We start from the raw sequence: 12,015 nt of genomic DNA, 5'->3' as shown, positions 1-12,015 counted from the left end.
AATTGGACTAACCCCTCCAATTAGAACACAATATTTTCAGAATAGATTTTAAAAAGGCATAGTTATGCAGTGTTACACATAGGTTGGAAGTAGTAGGATGCAAATACTAAGCAAAAGAAAGATAGTGTAGCTGTATAATGTCGGGCAAAGTAGACTTCTAGACAAGGAGTATAAGCAGAGGTAGAGGGATATTTCAAAATGATAAAAGGAAATCTCTCAGTAATAGCAGAAATAAATAAAAAATCATTAAGGACATGGAAGATTTGAGTAACACTTTTAAATAACTTGATCCTATAGGCATATATAAAACATCATGTTAAACAACTGCAGAATAAAACATTCTTTTGAAATGTATATGACACGTATACCAAGATACACTACGTGGACCATAAACAGAGTCTTAACACATTTCAAAGCTTGAGTTCATGCAGTATATACTCTCTTTTTCCACTAGAATTAAACTAGAAATCATAAATAATACCTATAGAATATTTGAAAATTAAGGGACATATTTTTAAATAATGCTTACGTCAAAGAAAAAGATTTATAAAGCCAATATATTTCTAACTAGATTCATCATGGTAAAAAAAAGAAAAAAAAAGATTGAAAACAAAAGTTATCACATTCCTCGAAAGTCTTCACAGGTTATTGTAGTACGCAAAGTGATAATCTCTGGTCTAAAGGATGCCACATATTTCCTACTTAACTTGTGGCCTGCCATTTCTCTAATCCATACCACCATACCTCCAACCTTTTTCTATCTCTTCAGAACTTAAAATCTTCCAGGGCACTCTGATTTTGCCCATAGGATCATGTCCTGGCTTCTTAATTTGATATAAAATATACTTCATGACTATTTCTTGCTTATCCAACCTCTCTCATTTTCACTTTCACCTATATCTTGCATTCCAGCTATAAAACCAAAACATGTAAGTAAATTTTTATTGATTCAATGATGCACGGTTTTCATATTTTAACATCTCTAATATTGGGATGTATTTTATGATCAATAGTATCATATCAATTTGCATATGATTTTTGTATTAGTGCAAGTTAAAAGTAATAGAAGTTATGCTTTTTTTCATGTGTCTTCGATTAAATACATAGAATCTTGCTTCCTCTTTTGTGTGCATCTGGCAATCTAAACACTCAACAGTGTTCGCAAATGCTGCATCTATGTCAACTTGTTAAAAATAAAAACTACTATTTGAGTGTCTACTATGTGCTAGCCTCTATGCAACGTGCTTACGATACCTCTTTCTAAGTTTTATGACCACGTGATTAGCAAGTATTATCTTAGGCTCAGGGAGGTAAATTTAATAGCACAAAAGTCACACAGCTAGCAAAAAAGTGACACAGTTGGAATAGAACAAAAGACTATTTGGTCCTAAAGCCTTTGCCATTCCCACTTCCCATGAGTCCTTTCCTAGCAATGCTCCATTACTTATCAAATTAGGTGTATGATTTTCAGAGCTCTCACAGTATCTTTTCACTATATTGTAAGGATTTTTCTTCCACATCTTTCTGATTTGTGACACAATGAAATAATTTATTTCTGTATCCTTAAGACTTAGCAGAGTGTCTGATACATAGCAATGCTGCATAGTATGAAGTATAAGAAATCAATCAATGACGTATCCCCAACCAGGTGACTTTCCTATCCCCCCTTCCAACCATATCCATTATAGTGTCAGTGACACTGGAAAGTCAAACAACCTGAAGATAGGATTATGGTCTGGAACTGAGAAGCCTAACCTGTAAGGCAGTGACAAGAAACGGTTTTCATCTTAGCACTTATTCTTAGTGTTCAGAAACACTCTGAACCTGTCTTAGCTCAGTGAGAAGTGCAGGGATTCATACCTGTGTCATCTTCCCTGGACATGGCTGGGTGGAGGATGGGAGAGTGGCAGCATTCCTGTGATGGGTTTGCTGTCTGTGCTTGAAAGAATCCTGTTCTCTCCACCCTCAGGGCCTTTTCTGTTACTGTTCCCTCTATTTGGAAAAGTCTTCTCCTAGATATGACTCTCTGCCACTCCCTCACTTCATTCAAAATTCTGTTTAAATATCAGTTGATCAAAGAGGCAGACTTTGCCATTCATTCTAAAACAGCACATTTCACCATCACATAATTCACTATGTATTTATTGGACTTTTAGAATTATTTGTTGCACTTATGTTTAAAATTATTTGTTGCACTTATGGACACTTTATATTGTCTGATATATTTTTGTGTATTCACTTATTGTTTGTCTCCCCTGTGTAAGCTCCATGAGGGCAGATACTTTATTCTGTTCACCAGCCACCTGAAGAATGCTCAGCATATAGGAAATGTTGAATCAATAATAATTGAGTGCAGTATCCTCTGTGTCCTCTTCCCTTGGTGGCAGTAGTAGCAAACAATAAGTATGAGAAAGGATATCTATGTTCTTAAATAATCTATTATCCATAAGATGGATCAGTTTTGCAAAATATATTGTGTTTATGCCTTACAGATTCTACATCTCTAACCATTTACGCATTTCTCGTTCTCTTCTTAATTTTACACCTCTCCACGTCTCTCTTTCTGGTCTTTACCACAAGAGACATTCGCTGTTTCTCTAAGAAGAGAATTTTAAAACACCTTTAACTATCCAGTCCAAAGAACCATGCTTTTTGTTTTCTTAATGAATGCTATTAATGAGTTCAGATTATTGACCCCTACACTTTTAATTATTCTCCTTCGCAGGTATTTTCTGAAAATAGTCCTCCAAAAAGCCTAGACTGTGATAAATTGGGTCATTTGTTAGTATCTCAAGGTCAGTTTGAGTATCAGTCCCAACGCTGAATTTTCTTTTTAACAGTGTTTGGCCTCTTGCAAGATACAGAGCCAAGTTAAGAAGAGAGGAAGAATAGTCCTGTCTTGAATGTTAACATTAAACTTAAAAACTTTAGGAAAGAGGATAGTGCAGTTGTCTAGTTCAATCTGCATGTTATAGAAAGTCACTAGTAATGGTTCCAATAACACATTTAAGGAGTATATTGGTTAGTATATAGTTTCAGTACCTTGTGACAAAAATTGAAAATAACAGTGGTATATACAAGGCAGAAATTTCTTTGCTTCTTCCAAAAAGACTGAAGATGCCATGGAGATGGCAGCTGTGGGCTTTGAATATCTAAGGAGCCCAGGCTCCTTTTGATCCAGTTTCTCGAACATTCCCAGAGTTTTCTTTTTGTCTACAAAGTCGTAAATTGTACAGTACTTCATCTCCATGCCAGCCAGCAAGAAAGAGAAAATAGAGTTGGGAGGGGCACACCTCATCCCTCCGGGGCCCAGGCAGGAAACCGAACATCACTCCTGTTTACACCTCATTTTTCAGAACCTAGTCACACCAAGATGCAAGATAAATAATGTTTATTCTTGGAAGCTGTGTAGAGAACTCAATATTAGACTTGCTCTTACTATAGACAGGGAGAGTGGTTAATGGCATATAGCTAAAAGTTTTTTTGTCATGGGAATAGTGGGTAGGATAGTATTGGTGTCTTCAATCCTATCTGATCAAGAACCATCAGTGGAAGACTTGGAATTCTTCTCATCGATTTCCCTTATGGCCCAGAATGTGGTCTTCTAACAAAACAAGCTGGTCATTTAGACAGAGTCACTAGAACTGTGTCTCAGTTTTGTAGGTACAGAAATATATGGGGAAAGATTTGTGTCAAGCATACTCTCTGCTATGTTCTGAATATTTATGTCCTCCTAAGATTCCTATGTTGAAGTCCTTAACCCCAAAGTGAGGATGTTAAGAAATAGGACTTTGGGGAGATGAATGGAATTCGTTTCTACATGGAACAGGCCCTGGAGATACCTTTCAATCCTTCTACCATTTGTGGTTAGAGTGAGAAGACAGGTGTCTATGAGGAAGAGGGTCCTTTCCAGACACTCAATCTGTCAGAGCCTTAACCTTGAATTTCCCAGCCTCCAAAGTATGAAAAATAAATTTCTGTTGTTTATAAGCTACACAGTTTATGATAGTTTGTTATTTTAATAACAACCTGAATGGACTAAGATATTCTTTAAAAATGGATGTATAAACCAGAAAAAGAAGCTAACTTAGAATGAGAAAAATAGTTATTGATTGGCATAGGCAGTTTGTGTTAACAGGATCATATGGGAAGCTGTTAGGAAAGCCAAGGGATAATGGGAAGCTGCTGAATGAATACAAAGAATTACAAAAGGCACCAGTTATTTCAATAAAAGTTCATAAAAATTATAAATGTAAGTAACATCTGAAACAGGTCTTATAGACTTTTAGAACTTGGAGGATATTTAAAGATCATTTAATTCAGTCTCCAATTTTGAGAAATAAGGAACAGAGGTCCAAAGTGGAAAAGTGACTCAATGAAAGATCTCATAGCTCATTACAGGGAGAACGAGGCAAAAATGAAACAACACAAAACAAACATATTTCTTCATTTCTAATACAAGAGTCTTTTTCAATTTAATTTACACTGGATTTCATTGTTTCATTGATTGAATTATTCATTCAACAAACTTAAATATTTTAAAAGCGTATTTAAATAAATAAAAACACAGCCATATAATTACCACCCAGATTAAGAAACAGAATGTGATCGGCACCTCAGAGGGGCCCTTTATGTTTCTTCTATTCACTATGTTCTATGCAAAAGTAACCACTATCTTTATATATAACACCATAGCTTAGTTTTGTTATGTTAAAAATTTGATGTCAACAGAGTACTATGTACTCTTTTGTTCAGCATTATGTTAATGAGGTTCATCATATTGTTGCATGCAAGAGCAATTCAATGACTTTTATTGCCGTAGAGTATGCTACTATATGAATACAGCACAAGTTATTTGTCTACTGTACTGAGATTTGAGTTTTCTCCAGTCTTTTGCTATGAGTAATAACACCTCTTTTAAGATTCTTGTACACATTTTTTTTACACCCGTGTACACATCTCTAAGATCCATAACTGATGCTGGGTCACAATGTATGAGTATTTCCAAGCCTGGCAGAAACTTCCCAAAGCTATTGTTATCAGTTTAAATGCCCATTAACCGTGTATGTGAGATCCAGGGACGTCCCATCCTCAGCAGCACTTGGTATTGTCAATATTTTCAACTTTACTTTGTGGTTGGTGTGTAGTGAAGAGTAGAAATAAAAAGAACTTCCGGCTAGGCACGGTGGATGACGCCTGTAATCCCAGCACTTTGGGAGGCCGAGGCGGGTGGGTCACGAGGTCAGGAGATCGAGACCATCCTGGCTAACATGGTGAAATCTCGTCTCCACTAAACAAAATACAAAACATTAGCCTGGCGTGGTCGTGGGCACTTGTAGTCACAGCTACTCAGGAGGCTGAGGCAGGAGAATGGCGTGAACCCGGGAGGTGGAGCTTGCAGTGAGCCTAGGTTGCGCCACTGCACTCCAGCCTGGATGACAGAACAAGACTCTGTCTCAAAAAATAATAATAATAATAAAATAAAATAAAAAGAACTTCCTTAGCTTAATAAAGAGTTGCTACCAAAAATCTACAGTAAACATTATACTTAAAGTTGAAACTTTAGAAGCTCTTTCTTTAATATCAGGAACAATATGAAAGTACTTGTTAACATGGTTTCTATTTAATCTTATACTGGATGTTCTAGTCAGTGTAGTAAAACAAATAAAATGAAATAAAATATTTAAGTAAAATTATGCAGGAAAACTGTGAAAAGGAGATCCTGAGGGATGATCAGTCCTACTGGCTTTTAAAATGATAACTAAAGCTACAGTAAGTTTTATGGCCTAAACTGAAAGCATTAAAACACAGACCAATGACAAATAATATAAAATTAAGAAATAGACCCACATATAGATGAAAAAATGTAGAATATGATAAATAGGACATTTCAAATCAATAGGGAAAGAGGGCTTATTCAACTGTGTAGCTAATATGATAATAAATTTGGATCTATACCTCACTTCTTATAACAGTATAAACTGCAAATAAATGAAATATTTAAAACTGAATTAATGAAAATATAAACCTACTAGAATGAAGCACAAGATAATTTCTTTAAAAAGGGCCTTTGTAAGCGGGATACAAAATAAAACATTGATACATTCTATTTCATAATGGTACGGCAAAATCACCAAAAATATAGGCAAAAATAATTGTAACACATTCACAAACAAAGGGCTAATAAGCCATTTGCCTTGTTAAGGCAAAGAGCTAATTTTCCCAATTTCTAAAGAGCTTCTGTCAATTTCTAGGGGAAAAACCAGACTTTATTTATTTATTTATTTATTTATTTATTTATTTATTTTATTTTGAGATAGAGTCTCGCTCTGTCACCCAGGCTGTAGTGCAGTGGCGTGATCAAGGCTCACTGCAACCTCCGCCTCCCGGGTTCAAGCTATTCTCCTGCCTCAGCCTCCCAAATAGCTGGTAGTACAGGCACATGCCACCAAGCACGGCTAATTTTTTGTATTTTTAGTAGAGACAGGGTTTCACCATGTTAGCTAGGATGGTCTCGATCTCTTGACCTTGTGATCCACCGGCCTCAGCCTCCAATGTGCAGAATTTATTTTTTAAAAAATATGATTGAACTGACAAAGTTAAACAAAAAGAAAGGTCCAAGACTACTGGAATAAAATCAATATATAAAAATTAATAGCATTTATCAAAAAATAAATTTATCACCAATTTACAATATGTACATTCAACTTAGATATAACAAAAACATCTGTGAATCAACCTATTAAACAAAACCACAAGATTTTCTCAAAAAAATATAAAATTCTATCAAAAATGTAAAATATGTTATTAACATTTATGATGAGAAAAAATGAAAACCCTATCAGATAAATGGACAAAGATATAAACAGGCAAATCAGATTAGAGAAACACAAATGACTAATAAACATATGAAAAGATGCTCAGACTCACTGGTATTTAGGGAAATACAAATGCAAACAACCACAAGATATCACTTTCCAACTGCCAGAGTGGGAAAATTAGGAAGATGGATAATGCCAAGTATGGATGGGAACTGTGGTTACAGAGACTCATATGCACAGCTGCTGAGAACACAGACTAGAGGAATCACTCTGGAAAGCAATCAGGCAGTACTTAGTACAGATAGGTGTATGTATATCTTATGGCCTAGCATTCTCATGTATCTATATATATACACACATACATATACACCATACCCATGAGGTGGCAAGGACCAGGGAAAATTATAGCAGCACTATTTGTTGTAGTGCAGAGCTAGATGCAGTCCAGGGAAGCCTACTAGTTAGAGAAGTACAGCATAATGGATGCATAGAAGCAAATCAGGCAGCACTCAGTAGTCTGAGATGGATCTATGGTGTAAATAGATCTTAAAAACCAAGTGCTAGGTGAAAAAAAGAGAAACACCATGAGATCCATAGCACAACATCATCATTTGTGTGCATTTACAGTACGTACACATAAAAATTCTCGCTAATATGATGATGTACAAATAGAGAGATATATATTAAGCAAATTAGACTGGGGTCCTATGATGAAGATGAGGGGGATGAAAATTAAGATCATAAATAAAAAGAAGTCAATCAATAAAGAATGTGAGATTTCACGGATCAATGATTGTGATAGGCCATGAACATAGGCATATGTTAGCTTTTTGCAAAACAGTGTGTGTATATGCACATAAATGTGTATGTGTGTATCCTAAAATCTTTCATGTTCATTTACTAAGTGACTCCATATCCAGAAATATATTCTAAGGAAATAACCCAAAATAAAGAAAAATATATCCAAAGATATTTATTGCAGCATGGTTTTCAATACTAAACAGCGTAAACAATGCAAATATTTAACAATAAATACAGTGATTAAATAAGCCATGGCATATCCAGTTGATATAATACTTTGCAACCATTAAATTGATGTTTACATGGAGTTTATATTGACATTGGTGATGCTAATAGCATATTAATAAGTAAAATGTATGATATAAAATTGTATTTGTGTGAATACAATTAAAATTGAGATATGCTTTGAAAGGTTAATAGAGGAAAGTACACATATGTGAATAGTGGTTTTATATGAGTGGTAGAATTATAGACAATTTTTTTCTTTCTTCCTGCATTTTCAAATGTAATTTAATGAATAGCTATTACTTTCAAAAATGTAAGACAAATTATACCAAGAAAATAAAGCATTACTTCTAGTTTAAATGCAAATATCCTAAGAAATACAACCAATTACGAGCTCTCAGTACTTTTCCTAAGTGCAAGGACACAGGACAAATTATGTAGCCACCTGAGTCCCTGGAACTGGGAAGAGCCAGTGAATGCTAGTTTCTTTAAATAACAGGGTGTTCAACTAGATGCTTTGACTAAGTCACTAGAGATAGAAAAGAGGTGGAATGCTATACTGAGAGCTAGAAACATCCACAGTATAATAAAGGGAAACTGGTTTAGACAACTCTTAAACCAACATTGAGGAAACACAATGTCTGTTTGGGCTGCTATGATATAATACCATAAACTGTGTTGCTTATAAACAATATACATTTATTTCTCCCAGTTCTGGAGGGTGGGAAGTCCAAGATCAAGGTGCCAGCAGATCTATGTCTGGTGAGGGACTGCTTTCTGGCTTATAGATGATGCCTTCTCGCTGTGTCCTCACATGGTGTTAGAAGTGAGCAAGTTTCCTTGGACCTATTTTGTAAGGGAACTAATCCATTTGTGAGGGCTTTTCCCCCGTATTTTAGTCAACTCCTGAAAGGCCCCACCTTCTAATATCATCACCTAGGGGGTTAGGATTTCAACATATGAATTTTAGGAAGACACAAAGATTCAGACCACAGCCTACAGGGAGAGAGAATTTTTGAGGACAGTGGTGCACTGTGAGTCCTCCCAGGTCTCCTGGGCATAAGATGGGGCAGTTCTGTCTCACCTCAGGCCTAGCACAAAGGGCTTCAGGAAACCACTGGAGATTCCTTCATTGGGATTCACTCCCAGGATATCCAGAGGACAAGAGGCTGGCCAACTGCAGGATTAGCCTGTGCTCCCATGTTGGATATAGGCTACATGCAAGAGAAAGCTTGGGTGGGATCTCCTGATATTTCACCCAGCAGAGCTGCTAGGCAGAGGAGTTGCTTCTTACCTTACCTGGTAACAGGAGGGAGCATATGGTTGCTGAAAAGAATACATTCATCCAGGTCGAGGGGTCCAGTTGCAATATCAGGGGTTGCTGCTTGGTGAGTCTCCTAAGAGCATCCAGGAGACAAAGATCCAGTTCTAAAATTCTGCTAGGCACAGGAAAAACACAATGTTTTTATTAAAAGTTCCAATGAAGTCATACATTTCCTGACTGCTTTACCAGCCTTCCTCCACCATCCTCTCTACATCACCCCTCCCCTAACCCCTACACACGCACATGCTCTAGAGGAGTGGGGTCTAGAGTTATCAACATAGGTCAAAAAGTGAAGACAGGCAAAACTGTTCCCACTGGGAAAGAGGCAAGTCCCAGGACTTTTAATAAAGTTGTAAATGGACTCTTTGAAGGGTATAGGCTTTCCAAGCACCACTTGAGATTTTGTTTCTGCAACTTGGAGCACCACAGAACTTTCTGTTACCTAAGAGAGAAGAGAAAAAGTTAATGAACTGGCCTGACTTTACCCAGTGACAGGGGAGAAACTACCTTCATGAATAAATGTAGGATTAAAAAAAACACGATAGTTTTGATTGTATTACTTCATGCCAGTTGCATGTGTATTTCACTGATGTGGTTATTTGGCAGATGGACGTCCTGAGTATGAGTACCAGGAAAAGCTAGTTGGAGGCTACTTGGAAAGCTAGGCAAGATCTCATTGCAGTGGTTCTCAAAGTGTGGTCCTGAATCCTGTGGGGTCCCTGAGACTCTTTTACAGGATGCACAAGCTGAAAACCATTTTCACAATTCTACCATTTTGGCTTTTCTACTCTAATTCTTACACAAGTGTTTACAGGAGTTTGACAAAGTTTACAAGATGTGTTATATGAGAACAGTTTGAGTGCAAAGGCAGACATAAGAATCCAGTTGTCTTCTATTAAAACAGTCATTAAAAAGATTTGCAAAACTGTAAAACAATGCCACTCTTCTCACTTTTCTCTTTGGAAAATATAGTTATTTTTATAAAAAAGCATCACTATGTAACAGGTAATAGGTTTGTGATTTGGTATTTTAAAATGTGTTAATATTTTAAAACTTAGTATTATTTCTATCATGGCAAATGTTGATAAATATAATTTACATAGACAAAAGCTCTTTGGCCCCCCCAATAATTTAAAGGCCCTAAGACCAAGAAGGTTGAGAACTGCTGTGCTAATGAAATAGGCAGAGGCTCCAAAGGGGAGACAGAGTCTATGAGGAACTGAAGCCTCTACAGACTGAGGAATACAATATTTATACAATTTCCTCTCACTTTTAAAAGTCTGAGTAAACACACAAATAAAAACATAACTTTTATAATAAAGAGTCACGCATGTAAGATCTTCCTCCAATATACAACAGAGATAAACCTTGCAATAGAGTTTTCAGTTGAAAGGGCGGAGAAGTTAACTGTAAGCATTGGGAAGTCCTTAAAAGCAGAACATAGATGAGAGTGCAATAGCTCTCAGTGAAGGATAGGAGGATAATGCCTGGAGAACCCTCTGGCCATGGGAACACAGCTGTGGGTACTATTTTTAGACTTTCAGTGCAGCTCAGATGCAGTCATTGAATAAAATATTAGGAGGAAGTATTTGTACTTCCTTTAATAGAAGAGTGTCATAGTCCATTTGGGTTAAAATACCATGAACTGAGTGACTTATCCACAACAGAAATGTATACCTCACAGTTCTGGAGGCTGAACATCTGAGATCACAGTGTCAGCATGATCAAGTTCTGGTGAGGGCCCTCTTAATGGTTACAGATTACTATATTCTCATTATATCCTCACATGGATAATAGAGAGAAAAAGCAAGGTCTTAAGTGTCTTTTTATAGAGGTACTAATCCAATTCATGAGGGGGTCCACCCTCATGACCTAACACTTCCCAAGGGCCCCATCTCCTAATATCATCACTTTGGGGGTTGGGATTTCAACATATGGATTTGGGGAGAATACACATATTGAGTCCATAGCAAGTAGTTCATATATTCATTCTAAGAAACACCCATTTTCATTGTCCTCAGAGCACCTCTATTTGAATACAATTTTAGTTGCCCTTTGACTTTTATCGAGAAGTGTTTGGACTACTTCGTGTTTGAAATTCTGCTAAGGGGGTTAAAAAATGAGTAAGAGAAGACTCATTCTCTCCAAAGATTTATCACCTAAGTGGAGACAAATAAAACACATTCAAAAATTAGGAAACCTGCAATCTCAGTGATAAAAGAAAATTCACTTAGTATTTTAACTTAATTCAGCTAATGTCTGCTGATTGCCTTTTATGTACAAAGCATTGTGGGTGGACAGGTTTATAGACATTTAATTAACTTCATCCTAACATTGTGAGTTAGAGTTCATAGTCTCCTGTTAAAAGGCTGAGGGATAGAGGCTCAGGGCAGTGACTAGTCTAAGATCACACAGCCAGAAGCAAAGAGCTGGATGTGTAACCATGTGTTTTTCAAGTCCAGTGTCCTTTTCCATATACCATCTTTCTCCGAGACAATTTACTGAGTGGGTTTCATTTATTTTGGTCTAATTTGATCTCCAGTGAGTTCATGGTTCATGAGGAACAACTAATCTCATTTAGAAATGGATACCAGATATTTTTTCATGAGAATGGTCATGGGTAACTTGTTTTACTGCAGCATCTCATGGTAATGCTCTCCTAGCTAAGTTAAATAGGGATCTTTATATGTGTAAAGAGGTCTGTCATTCAGATTTGTGTCTGGCCTGTCTCATGTCATTTACCCTGTTGTTAGGCCTGGCCATTCACTAAACAGTCATTATTTTGTACAACAATTGCAGGTTGTTGCTGGAAAAATTTTAATTAAAATTAATTAAAATTGCAAA

General features: G+C 36.4%; 1 protein-coding gene across 3 annotated transcripts in view; it reads right to left on the bottom strand.

Moving 5' to 3' along the window:
- The window catches only part of LOC104655260, a 30,966-nt gene that overhangs the window by 7,261 nt on the left and 11,690 nt on the right, over positions 1-12,015 (bottom strand). The window contains exons 2-3 of one of the 3 annotated variants that reach the window (XR_004054458.1): positions 9,147-9,283; positions 8,979-9,061 (exon numbers count right to left, since the gene is read on the bottom strand). Coding sequence is in view for 1 of the 3 variants with exons in the window: in XM_030921740.1 (XP_030777600.1) it covers positions 9,276-9,286 (11 nt within the window). In the remaining 2 variants the exon portion in view is untranslated. Of the gene's footprint in view, positions 1-8,978; positions 9,062-9,146; positions 9,287-12,015 lie in introns of those variants that run through there. The other 2 variants (XR_004054459.1, XM_030921740.1) reach the window with 2 other exon arrangements.

Source organism: Rhinopithecus roxellana, chromosome 17 (assembly GCF_007565055.1).
Source record: "Rhinopithecus roxellana isolate Shanxi Qingling chromosome 17, ASM756505v1, whole genome shotgun sequence".
In the NCBI taxonomy this organism is placed as follows: Eukaryota; Metazoa; Chordata; class Mammalia; order Primates; family Cercopithecidae; genus Rhinopithecus; species Rhinopithecus roxellana.
Note: the sequence above shows the minus strand (reverse complement) of the source record. Positions and strands in the feature narration are given on the sequence as shown.